Raw genomic sequence first — 19,300 nt, forward strand, 5'->3', positions numbered from 1 at the left:
ACACAATAGAGGGAGAGTAAAACACACACAAACACACAGCAACTGAGGCAGAGAAGCGAGGTGCAGGGAGAGCAAGTGTGCTCGAGGAATGTGACAGTTTAAAAAAATAAATCAATTCGGTCAAACAGGAGGAGGATCCGATCCTAAAACACACGCCTTCGCCAGAATTTAATGGGCGCTTGAAGTGAACGAGAGGAGAGTGGGCGCCCGGACTCCGGCTCGAGCCCTGTGGGCACTGACTAGAGACAAGCCTGAGTGAACTCGGCCAACGCGACACCGAGGGCCGGGGTTTGGGGGTTTGGGGGGGTGGGGGGGGGAAGGAGGCCAGCCCTGTTCACCCGTGTGTGATCTGGTCTGGGCTGGGCTAGGGGGAGGAGGTGGCTGACTTTCCGCCTGTTTGTGGGCTGCCGTTCAACACCGCTCTCCCGAGGTGAGGTGACTCGGCTCGGTAGAGAGGGGATATGTCCTCGCCCACCGTCACCACGCCAGTGGAGAAAGTGGACGGATTTTCTCGGAAGTCCGTTCGCAAGGCCAAGCAGAAGCGCTCGCAGAGCTCCTCGCAGTACAAGATCCAAGGCAAATCCGTCGACTTGAACCCCCTGCCTCTGCTAAAAGGTAAGGGCCGGAAAAATCCAGGCCTCCCCCTCACAGCCGCTGCAGCATCATTTCAGCTTTGCTTTTATTTGCCAGTTCTCCTTCATGCGGTTTATCTTCGGTGGCTAGGCTTTAACAGTCCATTCAATCAGAAAAATAACTTTTCTTCAGCTGCTGGAGAGGTTACCATAGTAAAATGTAAGGAGGATGACTGGTGTAGTTTACTTGGGTGTAAATGTCCAACCTAGTTATTTAAACGTCAGTTGGAAGAAGACTATGTGCGTCGGTTCCACTCTCTTCTCCCCCCGCTCCCTCCCCCAATACTTTAATGGTTAAAGTACTTAAAACCTCACCAGATTGTTCTTTGCAAGTTTTCTGTGCGGCTTGTTGTGAGTTTTTAAAATCTGGATCATTTGTAAAGGACAGGATTATTACTCCCCTCCTGTCCAGGTGACCCAGCGCCATTGTGTGGTTGCCAGGCTGACAATGACTTGCTGAAGTAACAAAAGCGATGACTTTTGTAATTGTTTCCTTGTGGGGTGCCAGAGTTGAGTTTAGAAATAGTTCTGGTTTGATTACTGACTTCTGAGTTGTGTGTACCGGTAACATTTAACTAAATCACATTGATCAAGTGAGTGATTCTGTTACCAGTATATTAGGTGAGCATGGGTATTCTAATAGCCTTCGAAAGGCTGTATGTTGCCAAATCTGTTGTGGTTTGCCTCCTAAATCTAGAATAAACTGTAGCTAGCTGAAATTGACAACTTCAAAAATTGATGGGAGCTGGGGTTCTACAGGAGCATTTACAAATTGTCTTATTACAATTTCTTACTGTTGATTCTCATAAAGGAGGTCTACAGTCCTCATACCCAGGATTGTTTTAGGGAAGGGCAAGTAAGGATCAGAAAAGTCAGCCATAGATTGTACTGTTAGATTTTATGTTGCAAAGGACCATATGTATAATGTGGCTAATGAATGCCATGCATTTTCTTAAGATTGCGAGTGCTAAAATGCTAAAGATTTTGCATATGTGATTTAAAATTAATTACACATGCTGATTGGGCAATACTGTTTTACAGTTGGCTCTATTTTACTCGTAGTTGTGTGGAAATTGTGTTTGAAGTGTTCTCTACCACATTGTTAATAGAAATTAGAATATTGTACAGTTAATCACTTATTTTGGATACTATTATAGACAAGCATTTGTGTTAATGGAGACAAAGTTGGTTGTTACATTTTGATGGAAATCAGTCTATAACTCTTGTTTGAATTGCTGTTTTATAATGGAAGTGTAACTTTTTTTTTTACAGTCGTTGGCTTTGATATACAGACAGAATATATACTTAATTTAAAATAAACTGATTTTCCTCCTTCCCCAGAGCTTCCTCCCACATCTTTGCTAAAGGCACTGACTTTTTCCGGGGTTCAATTCTACAGGTACTGGCAGTTCTACAGTATCTTGTCTAAGGTACCATCCTTCGCTCCGTAATGGTGATTGTTAGTAACCTATTTATTGGTGGGAAATGGGGGGTGGGGTGGTAAGTATCATGACTACCAAGGCGAATGCCGCTCTCGCACACCCTTTCTGGTAGGGGTTACTGGATAATAATTGAGTATGAACCTGGTTGTTCATTTTTGCTTCACCCTTCCTTCTAGCCCTGGGTCTCTGAAGCCCAAATGCTCCAGTTATTGAGATTACTTATCTTTGGCACAGACTACCAATTGAATCTGGGACATCTTGTTTCCATATAGCTCAAGTGGTAAAGTGGCTTTACCCAGAAAGCAGGTTTTCAAAGAAAAAAATGTTAGCAGCCAACAATGTAAAATAAATGCAATAAGTAAACTTACTGCAAATGTATTACTTAAAGTAGGATTTTCCCTTGCAGGGCACTTGATAACATGCATCTTGTTTTAAGCAGGAGTGCAGTACTGCCTGAACTTGAAAATCCACAAGTGCTGTTAAATATTGCTTTGTAATTGTTCCTTAGGAAGCCTTACTTCGGTAGGGTTAGTGAGAAAACATTAGCGTTATCTTTATTTCAGCTCCTTCCCAAAGGTTGTACTGATTTTAGGCCCAATTGATCCAGTTGTTGGCATAAGAAGGTAGCAAGGACTTCTCTGTGTAGAAGACATATTTCAATTGAGTGGTTCAATTAACTGCCAGATCCTAAGAGTGGGATTAGAGTAATTTAAGTCCAACACTTAAATCCTGAAATTATTACTACTTTAAATTCACCAAGAAATTGTTGATAATATGTGCACCATAGTTTTTCTTAATCCAGTTAGTTGATATTTAAAGAACCCATCTAGCATCTGAAAAGATTACATGATGCCCATATTGTATATTGCTGTTCTAGTTTGGGATGGTGTGGAAAGTGTGACAATAAAAACATTCTTCATTATAAATACAATTCTAGTATGTACTTTGCTTTGATTTTGTAGCATTGAAAACATTTTACAAAACCGTTGAAATAAGCATCACTTACAGGTTATTGCTTTCTTCCTCAGTTTTTCAAACTCACGTTTAATTGTTTTATTTTCCCATATCCTATGTTGCTGTACCATTAAAAGTCATACCATTATGTTCTTGTCTCCAGTCAATTTTTCTTGGCAAAGAATATTCTTACAAGAAATGCTGTCTTGAAACGAGTAACATGTTTGTTTGAAAAGTGACATGTAATTTGCACATACCGCATCCATTATTTCTCCTGTATAGAAATGTTTACAAAGGACAGGATATTGAGGGAAAAAAACGTTTATTTGTGTGTTCTAGTTCCAATCTCTCGTAGGTTTTGGCTTGTGCTGGATGTTTCATAGACAATGATAATGTTGTTCAGTGAGAGGTGGGGTGGTTGAGTTTAATCTTCACTCAGTGTTCATATCTATTTATTTCAGTAGTGGTCACAAATGGAGTGAGAGCCCTGACTAAATTTCTTCCCGACCTTTCCCCCCCTCAAATTTATTTTATATTGAACATTGCTTTGGGACCAGTTCTGGGGCAGGACGCACCTATTCAAAAGGGATGGGTTGCACCTCAACAAGACTGGGACCAATATTCTTACAAGAATATTCTTATTGCTGAGAAATTCTAGGTGAAGGACAAAGGACTGCAGTACAGATCAGCACCAAGGTTGGAAATCATGAGACACAAAATGAGGTATATCAGGAGTTAATGATTACGACAAACCTAACCCATTAGGTTGTAGAGGAAACGAAAGGCTGAGGGAGGCAAGTAGTGATTAGGTGATGCCAAGCCTGGAAAGTTGTAGTGGCACTGAGGTCTTGTTGTATTGCCCCTACTGTGCTCCAGCCGAGATTAGCTAACTCAGCATAGACCAGAGGTGAAACCTGGCACTTTGATTGTTTACATGGCTGAGGCACTCGATGGATAGATAACCCCACTTAAGCCATCAGGACAATCAGTATTGACCTTTCCACCTTTCCTACAAGAAGGATAAATTTTCTGGTACTATGTGCCAATCTGACAGAGTGAGATTATTTTAATGCACTGGAATGTCTCTGCTTTTCTGGGAATTGCTTGATAATCACTTTGCTTTAGTTAACATGCCATAATAGTTGGGGTGTGATTAATCATAAATTACTTTTGTGAATTTTTCTTGACCAACAGATTTCATATAAATAACTTTAAATCCTAGTGGTTGTCTCTTTAGTCATACAATACTTTATATCATCAGCCTGTTTCTCTAATTTGTGTTATACATGGAGTATCACATGGGAGTCCCCAGTTGATCAGACCATATCAAACTCCTGCATTCAGTTATGGGCACCACATCTCAGGAAGGACTTATTGTCCTTGGAGGGGGTGCAACGCAGATTTACTAAAATGATACTGAAGTTTAGAGAGTTAAATTATGAAGTCAGGTTGCATAAACTTGGCTTATATTTCTTTGTGTATAGAACATTGAGGGATGATCTGATTGAGTTGTTTAAAATGTTAAAATTATTTGATAAGGTAGATGCAGAGAAGCTATTTCATCTGGTGTGGGGAGGGGGGGGGGGGGTGGGGTGGAAATTAAGAACAAGGGAATATAAACTGAAAATTAGAGTCACAGCTTTCAGGAGTGAAATCCAGAAGAACGTTTTCAAACAAAGGGTAGTAGAAATCTGGAGCACTCCTCCCAAAATGCTGTGGCTGCTAGGACAATTGGGAGCTTTCAGCTATCTGAGATAATAGATTTTTATTCGGCGTGGGTATCAAGGGATATGGAGTAAATAAAGGAAGGTAAGTTGTGCAGATCTGCCAAGATCTAATTGGCAGAGCAGGTTTGAGGGGCAGAATGGCTTCCTCCTGTACCTTTATGTTTCTGTGTTCGTTGGTCTGCAAAAACCCATGGCTTCTCATCAAATATTAACAATTGCTAGACTCGGCTGTTTTTGCTTACTGACTGCTAGACTTTAGAGCACAGTGAAAGGCAATTAAACTGATTAAACATCGTGTTAACTGCTGGGATATCTTTTTGACATTTCAGGAAGTTTGTTTTTTGGTACTGAATGAAATCTGTTTGTTCAAAGAGAGCATTTGAATTTTCTTATTGTAAACTATACTCCCACCTGTAGATGAGGAAGCATTCATGTTTTTCTTCCCTCCCCTCCCTGCAGAAATACTGAAAAGTAAAGCTTTTTTGTTTGAACCAAAGGTTAGTTAACTGACCAAGTGGAGCAGTAAGCTTGTCTGCCTTCAGCTGATCAAATAGTTTAGATTTGATAATAGCCCTCCATTACAGTAGAAATGTTCCAGCAATAAAATTTGTCTCTTAGCTTCAAAAACATAAGTCATTCATCTTTTACATAGGGATCATTAAGAGTTCAATCATGCAAGTAAGCAAGCTTTCTCCTGGAGCCTGATGCTGGCAAAGCAACTTCATCTGCAGGCTGTGTTCAATTACCTACCACAATTAAATTCTTCCTTGCTTAGTTGCAAATGGAGTCCTTGCAGGCACACTGATCAAATGATGTAAACCAGTGATGGCAAATTCTTTCTTGTTCCCCATTCCAAAACTGGTGACTTCTTTTCACCCACCATACGTTGCTCCCCAGTAGTCTTTTCCCCATAATTCTCAGCCTTCCCAGCTCCTTCCTTGCTTCCAAATGCCTAATAACTCTTCATTTTGGCTGTCCTTTCTGTCCACCAACTCCTTATTTCCTCCTGTTCAATGGCCACTTTTTCTTCTACTGTGATATATTTCTATGTTATATAATATCAGAGGTAGACAAATTTATATTTATTTTCTCTGTGGTTCTCTCCAGAGGCATGGTGCTGACTCCTGCTGGCGGAGATGCTAGCAGCCACCCAGTACCTCACCAGTGTGTGAGGCAATGTACATCAGCAGGTTGTTTGACTGTGGAAGAGTAACAGTTCCGTTTTCACATGTGCATGCTTTCTAGCAGGAGTCGCTCAATAGCAGTAGGCAGTGGGAACCTGGCATTATTTTTCCCTCACTTCACTGAGGCTAGTTTTTTAAAATTATGTGCTCTCTAGATTTGGATTACTCTGGCAAGGTCGCTTTTATTACCTAAGCCGTTGTCCAGATTGCGCGTTGTTTTCTTCTCTACAAATGGCTGGCATGCAAGGCCACTTCAGAGGGCATTAGCAATCAGCCAAATAAAATACACATGAATCCGACTCTAGAGAAGTAGCAGTTTCCCTTTACAGGTTTATGTCCCTTAAACATTTTTTTTGAAGCAGTTTAATTTTTACAACAATCTGACAACTCTCATGGTCATATTTCCTTATGCTAGACATAAACTACCAGATATATTGAATTTCAAATTCACAGCTTGCCATGGAGGGATTTGAATGGATTTGGTATTCCAGTATTATAACCACTACATAACCATCACTGTAGATGCAACCGTTGTAGTTTAATTGTTAAAGTGGCTGCAATCAGTTAATAGCACAGACTAAGGATGAACCAGCGCACCCTCACCCAGTCTTTTTGCATTGGTGTTATACCATGTGGTACCTCCCCTCAGTGTCATGCTTGGAGTTTGATATCCAGCAGTTTTGGCTTTAGCCTGTGGGATAATAAATTCAGTTGTGGCCATTGGAGAGAGATGTTAGATTGCTGATTATATGCGTAGTGGTATGGAGCTGTTGCAGTAAAGAAATCAACTGCAAATCAATGACCGATTGACAAAAGTGAGGGAATCAAAAAGCCAACATCATCTGTAATAAAAACAAAAAGTGCTGGAAATACTCAGGTCTGGCAGCATCTGTGGAGAGAGAAGCAGAGTTAACATTTCAGGTCTATGACCGTTTGTCTCTTTTAGCCAACATTAGCTGCCATCTTTGTTGTTTTTGATGTAGCCTGCTTCATTTTAATGTTGGGTTGCTTTTATTGATTTGCAAGTAATTTTATCCTGTTTTGGTTTTCAGCTCTCAAACAAAAAAACAACTTTGTGCATTTTTGCCTGTCGTGGACTTGAATGACGTCAATGCAGTGCGGGAGGGCGGGGGGGTGGGGGGGGGGGTGGGGGTTGGGGGAAGGGGGGCAGTGACAGTTGCTGACTCTCATGTTATTTTAGCATTAGTGCAGTTGGTCATTTTAAAAGGGTGAAAAGTGCAATTCTAAAGGACTTCATTAACTGTATTAATGGTTTTAAATACGGTATCCGGTCTGATGCTTAAAATATGACAGTTGTTGGCCAAGTGCGCTGCTCTTTGGCACATTCTTAAATATTCTTGTTCTGGAGCATTTCCTCATTGACAATATTGAAGTTGCAATTAAACATTTGTTTGGCATAACATCTTTATCAAATAAAGAAACAAACTGAAAGGAGCTTCCAGTTTGAATATGGCAGTAACTAAACTGGGTTTTTCAACAGCATTTTCCAAGCGTAGATCATCATCTTGTGTTACCACAAGTGACCAACGAAAAAAGGTAATTGAGAAATGTTATTGATACAGAAGTTATAGATTTTTTTTTGGTTGAATTAAAATAGCACTTGCATCTTCAAAACGTGTTATCTTTGCTGAATCTGTTTGTGTGTTGATGATGCATCGATTGTGCTTGCATCTGGTAATGTGTGAACACCCCACAGCTGCATGGAGATATTTACCAACCAGCTACTCGAGGTTGGATTTATTTGAATTTTTTTATCCCAAATAACTAACATCAAGTATATTTTATTTGTGGGATTTTTTAAATCACCTTTTTAAAGTGTTAATGGTGCTGCTAAAAGTACATGAAATGCTGTCTTGAAGCAAGTAACATGTTTGTATGAAAAGTGACATGTAATTTGCACATACCGCATCCATTATTTCTCCTGTATAGAAATGTTTGCAAAGGACAGGATATTGAGGGGAAAAAAACATTTATTTGTGTGTTCTAGTTCCAATCTCTTGTAGGTTTTGGCTTGTGCTGGATGTTTCATAGACAATGATAATGTTGTTCAGTGAGGGGTGGGGTGGTTGAGTTTAATCTTCACTCAGTGTTCATATCTATTTATTTCAGTAGTGGTCACAAATGGAGTGAGAGCCCTGACTAAATTTCTTCCCCACATTTCCCCCCTCAAATTTATTTTACATTGAACATTGCTTTGGGACCAGTTCTGGGGCAGGAGGCACCTATTCAAAAGGGATGGGTTGCACCTCAACAAGACTGGGACCAATGTCCTTGCAGGGAGGTTCACTGTTGGGGAGGGTTTAGACTAAATTGGCAGGAGGATGGGCACCAGCATATAGTAGAAAAGTGAAATAAGGTGCATAAAGGAGTGAGTGTTGGATAGTACTAGAGAAGGAATGAGTACTATATTAGATAGGAGCAGGTTAAGAATGACTACGAGGAATACAAAGATGGGTTTAGAACGCATGTATGTAAATGCACAAAGTATGGTGAATTAGGTTGCTGAGCTGCAAGCACAAATAACTGTGGGGATGTGATGTATTGGCAATAACTGAAAGTGGCTTACAAAAGGTGAGGATTGGGTGCTTAATATTCAGGGATGCAAAGTGTTCAGAAAAGATAGGGAAGGAAAAAGTGAGGCAGTACTGATTAGGGAAGATATTGTAATATTGGAAAGAAAGGATTTCCTTGAGTGGACAAGGACAGAATCCATTTGGTTAGAGTTCAGAAGCAATCAAGGGATAATCATGCTACTGGGGGTGTTCTATCGGCCTCCAACTAGTGTGTGAGAGAGAGAGGAGCAAATCTGCAGGGAAATTGCAGAGATGTGCAAGAACCATAAAGTGGTAATATTGGGGAATTGAATTATCTAAATATCGATTGGGATAATAGAGTAAAAGGTAAGGAGAATTTCTGAAACGTGTTCAGGAGGACTTCCTTGACCAGTACGTTCTCGGTCCAACTAAGTTGGAGGTGATGGGAAATGAGGTGGGCCAAGTGGACCAAATGTTTGTGGGGAAACTCTTAGCTAAGAGTAATCATCGTATCATGAGGTTTAGATTAGTAATGGAGAAGAACAAGGAGAAATCTAAAGTAGAACTTCTAAATTGGAAGGGGGCTAACTTCAGTTGGATCAGAGGGGGTCCAGCCAGGGTAAAATGGAAACAAAGACTGACAGAAAAAGTGGTAATGGAACAATGGGTGATCTTTGAGGAGATATTTCAGGTATAGGCTAGGTACATTCTAACAAGGATGAAATGTAGGGGAACCAAAGCCAGGGCTCCTTGGATGCGAGAATATGATGGAACAAAAAAGAGGGTGTATGATGCATGTTGGGTGAATCCTTCAAGTGAGAACCAGGCCAAATACGGTAAGTGAAGAGGAAGATAAGATTGGCAAAGAGAGAAAATGAGAATAGAATAGCAGTTAACATAAAAGGGAACCCAAAAATCTTCTACTGGCAAGTAATAGTAAGCAGGTGGTAAGAGGTGGGATGAGGCCTTTTAGGGACAAAGAAGGTGAGGTATGCTTAGAGGCGCAGGGCACGTCTAGAATACTTAAGTACTTTGTATCTGTGTTTACGAAGGAAGAGGATGCTGACAAAAATCGGTAGAAGAGATGGTCGAGGTAATGGTTGTGGTGAAAATCGATAGGCAGGTTGTACTGGAAAAGTTGGCTATGCTTGGAATGGATGAGTCACCGGGTCCGGATAGCTTGCCTTCCAGCTTGCTAAAAGAAGTGGGAGTGAAGGTAGTGAAAGGGCTTGCCGTAATCTTCCCCAGATCTGGGGGAGATGCCAGAGGATTGGAGAGTGGCAAATGTGACATCCTTATTCAAGAAAGGATGTAAAGACATTGAGTAATCGGACAAAATCAACAGGCACTTGGAGAAGTTTGAGTTAATTAAGGAGAGCCTGCGTGATTTGTAAAAGGCAAATTGTGCTTGACTAATTGAATGTTTTGTTGAAGTAACAAGGCTAGTTTTTTTTTCAGCTGGCGCAGAAACAATAGACTGGTCTCTGTGCTGTAACTTTTCTATGGTTCTGTGGTAACAGAGAAGGTTGATGAGGGGAATACAATAGATGTGGTCTATATGGATTTTAAGAAAGCATTCAGTAAAGTGCCACAAAAGGTTGGTTACCAAAATTGAGGCTCATGGAATAGGAGGGTCAGTGTCAGCTTGGATAATTGGCTTAAAGACATAAAACGAGTTGTGGTGAATGGTTGGTTGTTTTTCAGACTGGATGATGGTAGACAGTGGTGTTCCCCAAGGGTCTGTGCTAAGACCACTGCTTTTTTTTGATATATCGAAATGACTTGGATATTGGAATACAGAGAAAATGTAAAAATTTGCAGATGATTCCAAACTTGGTGAGGCAAACCATAAGCATGATACAAATCAACTGCAAGATAACATAGGCTAGCAGAATGGGCAGGCAATTGGCAGATGGAATTTAATACGGAGAAGCGTGCGGTGATGCATTTTGGCAGAAGGGATACGGCGAAGCAACATAGACTTAATGGCACAGTTCTGAAGAGTGTGCAGAGACACAGGGACCTTGGGGTCCTTGAAGGTGGCAGGACATATTGAGAGTAGTCAGCAAAGCATTTGGGATCTTGGGCTTCATAAATGGAGCTTTTGATTACAAAAGCAGGGAAGTTATAAAGCTCTGGTTAGGCCACAACTAGAGTATGACGTCCAGTTCTGATCACAGTTTAGGAAGGATGTGAGGATTCTTGAGAGGGTGCAGAGGAGATTCACCAGAATGGTTCCAGGGATGAAGGACTTTACAAGATTAGGTTGGAGAAGCTGGGGTTGTTCTCCTTGGAGTAAAGGAGATTGAATGGAAATTTGATAGAGGTGTACAACGTTATGACAGGCTTAGATAAGTTAGACAAAAGCTGTTCCCATTAGCTGATGGTACGAGGACTAGGGAACACAGATTAAAGGTTTTGGGCAAGAGATGAAGGGGGGCTGTGAGGAAGAACTTTTTTACACAACTAGTAGTAATGACCTGGAATGCGCTGCCTACAAGGGTGGTGGAAGCAGAGATGATTAATGATTTCAGAAGAAATTTGGATGTGAATTTGAGGGAAATAAACTTGCAGGGCTATGGAGATATAACAGACAAATGAGACTGACTCGATTGCTCTACAGAGAGCCACCATGGACTTGATGGGCCTCCTTCTGTGCTGTAATGACTCTGACAGAATCTACAGAGGAAGAGGCCATTTGGCCCAACTGATCTATGCCAGTTTTTATACCTTACGTGAGCTCTCTGCCCTCTGTATCTCTTCCCACTCTGCTAATCCCTCATGTATGCATTAAGTCTCTCCTTAAATTCTTCAATGAAACCTGCTTTCACCACTCCCACTGACAGAGCACCACATTCTCACCACTCTATGTAAAGAAATTGGTTTTTTTTGTTTTGTTTGTGGCTATCTTGTATTTATGCTCCCTTGTTCTGGATTTGGCCACCAGTGAAAACAGTTTCTCCACATCTACCCTATGAAATTCCTTCAGATGCTCAAAGACCTGTATTGGGCCTGCACTTGATATTTTCCAGAGAAGAGTTGCTCACTTGTTCCTGATGATGGCATTTTCCCAAGGTTGTTAACATCCCTGTAAATCTTTTCTGCACTTTCTCCAGTACTTTAATAACCTGTATGTAATGTGGAGACCAGAACTGCACACAGTATTCCATGCGATCTAATCGAGGTTCCTTCCAAATGAATTTAAAATTAATTCTCTTTTTTTTGATTTCTATTCAATTCCTCTAGAAATAAACTTGGCATGCATTTTGTTCAATGGTTCAGAAGTGTATTTAGATATGTGGGACTCTATTGATTTTTAAGACAGGTCAGGGTATGCTATCAGTCACCTGTGTAGCTGGGGCCCATCATGGTTGGTGTTACAGGAGTCTCTTTGGTGAATGCTCCCTGGAATGTTTGGTAGATCTGTTGATTGGAGTCATGAGTTGGTATGGGGAAGAAATTTGGATGGGCAAATTAGCTATTCCAGCATCAGCTGATCTTGTCACTCGGAGCGGAATAAGGGTCCCACCTGAGGCAGGCAACTGAGGTTGTGATGTGGACTTTTTACATTGTCAGTATGCTGAATAGCTGAGTTTTGACTGCAAATCAAAATTTTTGCAATTGACCGTACTTACTCCTAACATTATGCATGATCTTACCTGATCTAAAAAACCTCCCTTGCCATCGTTAAACCATTATTTAAAAAATTTTCTTTTCAAGTTTAATTATTTAGATTTTCATCTGATCCACTTCCCTCTCCTGCAACTTTTAAGGTAGTCAGTAAGAGCTGTGTACTTCTGTTATAGGTTAATATTTGTGTGTGTGTTCTCTTCTGATAGTCTGGTTGGGATCAGAAAATGATGAATGGAAAGTCCCAAACATCATGTTGCACTCTGGGTTAAAGCCTGGCTACCCGACTAGACTCGACTACATGTGTCGGGTTTGGGTCGAAATTCCGAGTCCAACATTTGGGGTCGGATTGGGCTGGACACTGCTTCCGGGAAGTCTCGGGATCAGGCTTACCCATGATTCCCCACAACTCCAGCTGCAGGAATAGCCTGCTGCTGGAACAGATGAAGGACATTCGTGTCGGGTTGGGCGCAAAAAAAATTAAAGGGGTCTGGTTTTAATTTTATACCCAAGCCAGGCTTTACTCTGGGTTAGTGTAGTATAAAGCAAATAAGTTAACTTCCTGATGTAAGCTTTAGGTAAAAATGTGCTCATTACAGAAATTGTGACTACAAGCCCATGAAGAAGGTTGGCTTGTGAAACTTGTACCATATTAAACTGATAAGTTAGTCAGATATTTCTTAATTGAGAGTGCTCTAAACTGTCAGATTTCTCTTGCAGAGTAAATTCCAGATTTGTGGATGTATTTTGATGTGTGCTGAGGAATATGGTAGCAAATTTGCAACGGAACAGGATTTTAATTAGATGTTGGTCTCAACAGCAAATTACATAAAGAAAAGTGCACCTCAAGAATAGTTGAGTTTCATTTGAATTAACATCTCAAGGTTTTCTGAGTGCTCTATGCGAGTGCACCAGTGGTCTCTCCTTAAATGAAGCAATGCAAACTTCACCGATAATACTTATCCTAGAGACAACATTTGAGTATCACAGAAAATTGCAAGGTAGTATTTTCTGTTTGTACTGTTTGATTTGTATAGTTGACTGTTAGTGAATGTTTCTAAGTATAGAACACTCCTGTTGCATGTACTGTTGTTTTCTGCAATTTAAAAACAACTAATTATTGACTATGCTTACGAATATTGTCTTTGGTTTAAAAAAAAAACATTTGAAAATCTGCAGTTTTCTAATTGCAGTACTAGGAAGATTTTGAAGACAGTGATTTTAGATTGTGATGTTTGTAGCCTTAAATAAATATTGTTAAACCATAATGCTAATATAGGCTTTGATAGGTTTGAATGAGTGCACATTTGGTTGTGCTGATTAGAAATTAAAACAATTTCATCAGTAACATGGTCAGTGTGGTTATATGATAAATTATTGTAGTCATGCTCTGAACAGGTGAAGTAGGCCCTCTACTAAATGGGTGTTTTGCAGTGAATTGAAGTGTGTGTGCCTCTCACCTCCTCTTGCTTCCAATTTTCTTGTCTTTGGCAGTGAATGTTCTACTGGGGTAAGGTGCCATAGTTGCTGGCTGTTATCTGATACCATGTGTTTTCAGGCTATCAACTTTGGGGACACAACAACGAGCCCGATCCTGCCCTTGCCCGTTATCCACATGTGCAGTTTGCGCTGGGTTTACTAGATATTAATCAGGAATCCGAGACCTGGCAAGGATTTTGGTTTCCTTGCAACCCAGCTGAGATGTAACTAATTTAACACATGCTCCTGGTTTGTGTGGCTCATTGTGTGCCACACGGAATGGTGCCTTTATCCATCAAGAGAATGTAAAAATGTGATCAGTGCGCAGTTCTTTTAACTCATTTTGGAACTCCAGGTATGTATAAATGTGCGTAGTGAAGACTTGTGGAATCTTAGGTGGGGTAACATGGCGTGTAAATCATATTGGAGCTAGTTATAAACAGCTGTATGCAATGTTAAAAGTATTGCATGCCTTTTTATCAAAGTATTTTAAATGTATCTTTATAAAGTAAGATTTTAGTGGAAACTTCCAATTACTTGTGGATTGTGAAATGGATATTTGTATGTATAATATGGAATGATGTTGGTAATATTCCTCCGGACTTTTTTCCTCCACCAAATCTGTTCTTGATTCAGTTCATATGGAAAAATATTGTGGAGATGGTGTTAGCAGAATTGAATTTCTTGTAAAAAGGTTACAAACTCCAAATCACTGACATGAATGGAATTTTACAGGACAGTGTTCTGAGTGTATCGCATACAGCTTATTGGTCTAGTTGCGTAGTGCTCACTTTAATTTCCGGACATGAAAGCTGCTCATCGTGCTTGTGAATTCAAGCCGGTAACCAAATATCAAAGCTGTGATTTGTTCTTTCTATTGCATCTTCAATATTATTGTCAGAAGAAAACCAGTTGTAGACGTTTAGACTCCCCACTGAAATGTACAATGCATGTTTAGATTTTGTGATATTAATTTTGTAATAAATTTGCTTAAATGGTTCTACTTAGCATTGGAAATTGCCAATTAATAGATATTAGAACTGTACGTGATCAGAAAAGACCATTATGGTCTAATATGGACAGTCCCTAAGTAGATCTTTCATTACCATTAAAAGTAGTTGTATTGCTGTTGGATGCTTGCATCATTCATTGGTACAGTTATGTAAGCTAATTTTTGCTTTGTATCACAATTGGAAAAGTATTCTGTTGAAAAATACTTAAACTAGTAGAGTTTAATGCTTCTTTGTACATAGAATGTTAAAATCAGAGGAGTAAATATTGAGAAACAATACAACTTTATTCTGGAGAAGTTGAACCTTTTAGGAAACGGGGCAAATACATAATAAAAGCAAAATACTGCAGATGCTAGAAATCTGAAATAAAACCAAAAAGTGCTGGAAATACTCAGCAGGTCTGGCAGCATCTGTGGAGAGGGAAGCAAAGTTAACGTTTCAGGTCAGTGACCTTTCATGAGAACTGATGAACAGAAGAAGGCAAATACAGTTCAGTGTAGATAAATGTAAAATAATTAGCTTTAAGTGAGAAACCAAATCAGGGTGTTATGCTAAATGAAGCTTATATGTAGGAACAGGATTTGGGGTCATTGTGGGCAAGTTCCAGTGTAAAAACATAAGGTATTGTATCGCATGAGCAGAAGCATAGAAAATAAACCAAATGAGATAATACTATTTAAGGCACTGGTTAGACCCTACCTGGAGTAATATGTAGAACACTAGTCACCAAACCATAAGGGATTTTAGAATCCTTTGTGACTCAGTGGTAGCACATTCACCTGAGTCAGCAGCTTGTGGTTCAAACCCCATCCAGAGATTTGAGCATATAATTTAGGCTGACATTCCATGGAGGGAGTGCTGTGCTGTTGGAGGTGTTGTCTTTCAGAGGTGTCCTCTGGAAGACAAAAGATCCCAATGGTGCTGTTACAAGTAGAGCAGGGAATTCTGTGTCCTGGTTAATATTTATCCCTCTATCGATTTATCTTTTGAAACAGATGATTAATTGCTGTTTGTGGAACCTTGCTGTGTGCAATTTGGTTGCTGCATTTCTGTAGATTACAGCAGAAACTATGCTTCAAAAATACTTAATTAACTCTGGTATTTTGGGATCTCCTGCAGCCATAAAAGGTATGTAAAGTGAAATTGTTTAATATTGAGCTTGAGGGAATGTGGGATGGAATAGCAAACATGATTTTATATCTCCTGGATTTAGTTGAGAAAAACTTAAATTTGTGCATGTTCTGCAAAAAGAAATCACCCTAAAGTAACCTAACAGAAGTTTTCAAAATTAAGAGGTTTGGTAAAGTAGATAAATTAACACTGATGAAGGGGTCACAAAGTAGGATACATAATTTTGAAATTGGGTGTAAATGGGAACTTCAGATAGAACTGAGTTCACAAAAAGTAATAGACACATAAAATATGTTTCTGAAGAAGGTCTTGCAAATAAATTTTTTAATGGATCCAAGGAACTGATTTCAAAAATAATAATGATTTCTTCTTTTACTGGAGAAGGAAAGGTATGGGAAGAAGATGGGGAATTAGGATTAAATTGGGGAGGTGGTGGCGTAGTGGTAATACTGAACTAGTAATCTGGAGCCCAGGCTAATGCTCTGGGAACCTGGGTTCATAACCTACCATGGCAGATGTTGAAATTTGAATTCAATTAATAAATCTGGAATTAAAAGCTAGTCTGATGGTAGCCATGAAATTGTTGTCAATTGTTGTAAAAACCCATCTGGTTCATTAATGTCCTTTAGCGAAGGAAATCTGCCATCCTTGTATGGTCTGGCCTACATGTGACTCCAGACCTTAGCAATGTGGTTGACTCTAGCTCCCTTCTGAAATGACTTAGCAAGCCACTGAGTTTAAGGGCAATTAGGAATGGGCAATAAATACTGGTCAAGCCAGCAACACCCACATCTCAATGAATTTTTAAAAATCATGAATTGTTCTTAAACCTGAGATTTCACCCTTAGATAAATCCATTCTGAAAGGTTGTTTCACTTTGTAGCATTTATTTGTCATTTGCCAGGATAAGAGAATTCTGACCATGATAATGCCTTCTAGTCATCATGTGACAGGAAGGCAGATTTGCCAGAAGTTAATTCTTTGCTCACTGGGTGAACAGCCCATTAACATGTCATGGGAGATCCACTAGCATATTTTTGTAATCTAAGTAGGAAGAAATACAATTACATAATCACAGTGCTTAAGAAAAATGAGTTAATGCTTTTATTAAAGTTCTAAAGCTGATCTTAGGACGTCAGTTTTCTATCATGAATGATATTTTGAATTAGCTATTGGTGCTTGTGAGCAAGTACTCTAGGGAAATTGGTAAAAATAGTCACTAGACAAGGAGTTGGGATAGATCAAAGGCTTTTAGTGTTGGTTGTAGGTTTAAGAGCTTATTGAGTAACAGCAGCCTGTGAAGAGATTTGGGGCAGAATTCCACATAAGTCTGAAGATAGAGTTCTGTTAATCAGATGTGTATTGACATCCACGCACCTGAATTGCCTGATGTACTGGATGGCGTGACTGTTTGAGAGGCCAAATGACAGTTGGTGACCAAATATTGTACTAACTGAAGTTGAATATGTTGTGTTTTTCCAAATTTTTGATCTTAATTGCAGTTAATGCAATCTTAATTTGAGTGTATACTTTCTGCTGATGCATTTTTTTGGCATGGGGAATTTAGAGAGATTGTCACTTTGGTTAGTTTTAGAATCCAAACTTTTGACTTTGTAAAACTGTGGTATGGTGGCAATAATCAAGTGAGGGGACTGTTACCTTAAATACACAATTATTGGACTGAGAAACAGAAAGCTTGGAAATGACTTCGTTACTGTGAGCCATTGAGACAAGTTTCTACAGCCCAATAACAGTGAACAAAGTATAGACGTTGAAAACTGATCTTGCCTCCACATACTTTTTAGGAGACCCTTAATTTACCATTTTATAGCAACTTGGAAGACTGTAGTTGCAACTGGCTGCTGGAACAATGGGAAATGGTGATAAGTGATGCTTAGACCAAGTAAATTTTAAACTTTGTGATTTAATTGCCTCCCAAGGTAATCCTGTAAACTATGCTCACCCTGTGGTTTAAGTCAGTGGCTCGGTAAATGGCAACTTACATCAGTTTGAACCAGTTTTTTAGGTGTAACTGGAATGCTGAAAGTAAACCAGTATCAGTTACATATTATGTTGGCTTTGTTGCTAAACCCCTTATTAGCAACACAAGCTGCTTTCTTGAATGGATCTAGTAGAGGAAGGGACATGGTGTAGTGTATCCAAATTTTCTGACGATACAAAAATAGGTGGGAAGGCATGTTGTGATGAGGACTCAAAGAATCTGCAAAGGGATATAGATAGGTGAGTGGGCAAAAACTTGGCAGATGGTGTTCAATGTGGGAAAGTGTGAGGTAATCCACTTTGGTAGGAAGAATAAAAAGGCAGATTATTATCTAGATGGAGAAAGACTACAAAATACTGCAGTACAGAGGGATCTGGGTGTTCTTGTGCATGAAACACAAAAGGTTAGCATGCAGGTGCAGCAAGTAATTAGGAGGGAAAATGGAATTTTGGCCTTTATTGCTAGGGGGTTAGAGTTTAAAAATAGGGAAGTCTTGTTACAACTGTACAGGGTGTTGGTGAGGCCACACCTGGAGTACTGTGTACAGTTTTGGTGACTGTATTTAAAGAAGGATATACTAGCATTGGAGGCAGTTCATAAAAGGTTCACTAGGCTGATTCCTGGGCTGAAGGGGTTGTCTTATCAAGAACGGCTAAACAGCTTAGGCCTTTATTCTTTGGAGTTTAGAAGAATGAGGGGTGATCTTATAGAAGCATATAAGATTTTAAGGGGGCTTGACAGGATAGATGTTGAGAAGATGTTTCCACTAGTGGGGGAATCTCAAACTAGGGGACATAGTTACAGAATAAGGGGGCACACATTTAAAACTGAGATGTGAAGGAATTTCTTCTCTCAGAGGGTGGTGAATCTCTGGAATTCTCTGCCTCAGAGTTGTGGAGGCTAGGTCACTAAATGTATTTAAGGAGGAGGTAGATAGATTTTTGAAATCTCAGGGAGTTGAGGGTTAGGCGGAGCAGGCCCGAAAGAGGAGTTGAGGCCTGGGACAGATCAGCCATGATATTGAATGGTGGGGCTGAATGGCCTACTCCTCCTCCTATTTCTTGTGTTCTTATGTAGATACTTTATTCATCATATCAGTAAATGATTACCAAAATAGTTCATTGACACAGCCCTTTTTTTTGCAGCATATAAAAGTTGCACCTTTCCAATTGCATTAGTTTCTGTCCTCTCTCTCAGGCCAACATCCCCTGTTGAGACACTGGTCAGGGCTAGTCAGTTACATTGGGCAGGCCACATCGTGTGCATGCCTGACACAAGACTCCCAAAACAAGCTTTCTACTCCGAGCTCCGTCACGGCAAGGGGCTACCAGGAGGGCAGAGAAACCGCTACAAGGATGTCCGTAAAGCCTTCCTGAAAAAATGACATTTCTACTGATTTGTGGGAACCTCTTGCCCGAGACTGCCCAGAATTTGAATAGAAGATGCTAGCCAGTTCAAACTATGTTGACATGCCCAGGCAGTGACCAAGTGCAAACAGCAGAAGGAGCATTCGGAAACTCGAGCATCCCATTCACTCGCCTCACCAAACAC

General features: G+C 40.0%; 1 protein-coding gene across 1 annotated transcript in view; it reads left to right on the forward strand.

The window, feature by feature from the left end:
• Window positions 1-316: 316 nt before the first annotated feature.
• ppp2r5eb (protein phosphatase 2, regulatory subunit B', epsilon isoform b) overlaps window positions 317-19,300 on the forward strand; it is a 122,521-nt gene continuing 103,537 nt past the window's right edge. The window contains exon 1 of the mRNA XM_068038772.1: window positions 317-615. Coding sequence (XP_067894873.1) covers window positions 462-615 — 154 coding nt within the window. The 5' untranslated portion in view covers window positions 317-461. The remainder of the gene's footprint in view (window positions 616-19,300) is intronic.

The sequence above is a fragment of the Heterodontus francisci genome, chromosome 9, assembly GCF_036365525.1.
Source record: "Heterodontus francisci isolate sHetFra1 chromosome 9, sHetFra1.hap1, whole genome shotgun sequence".
Taxonomy (NCBI): domain Eukaryota; kingdom Metazoa; phylum Chordata; class Chondrichthyes; order Heterodontiformes; family Heterodontidae; genus Heterodontus; species Heterodontus francisci.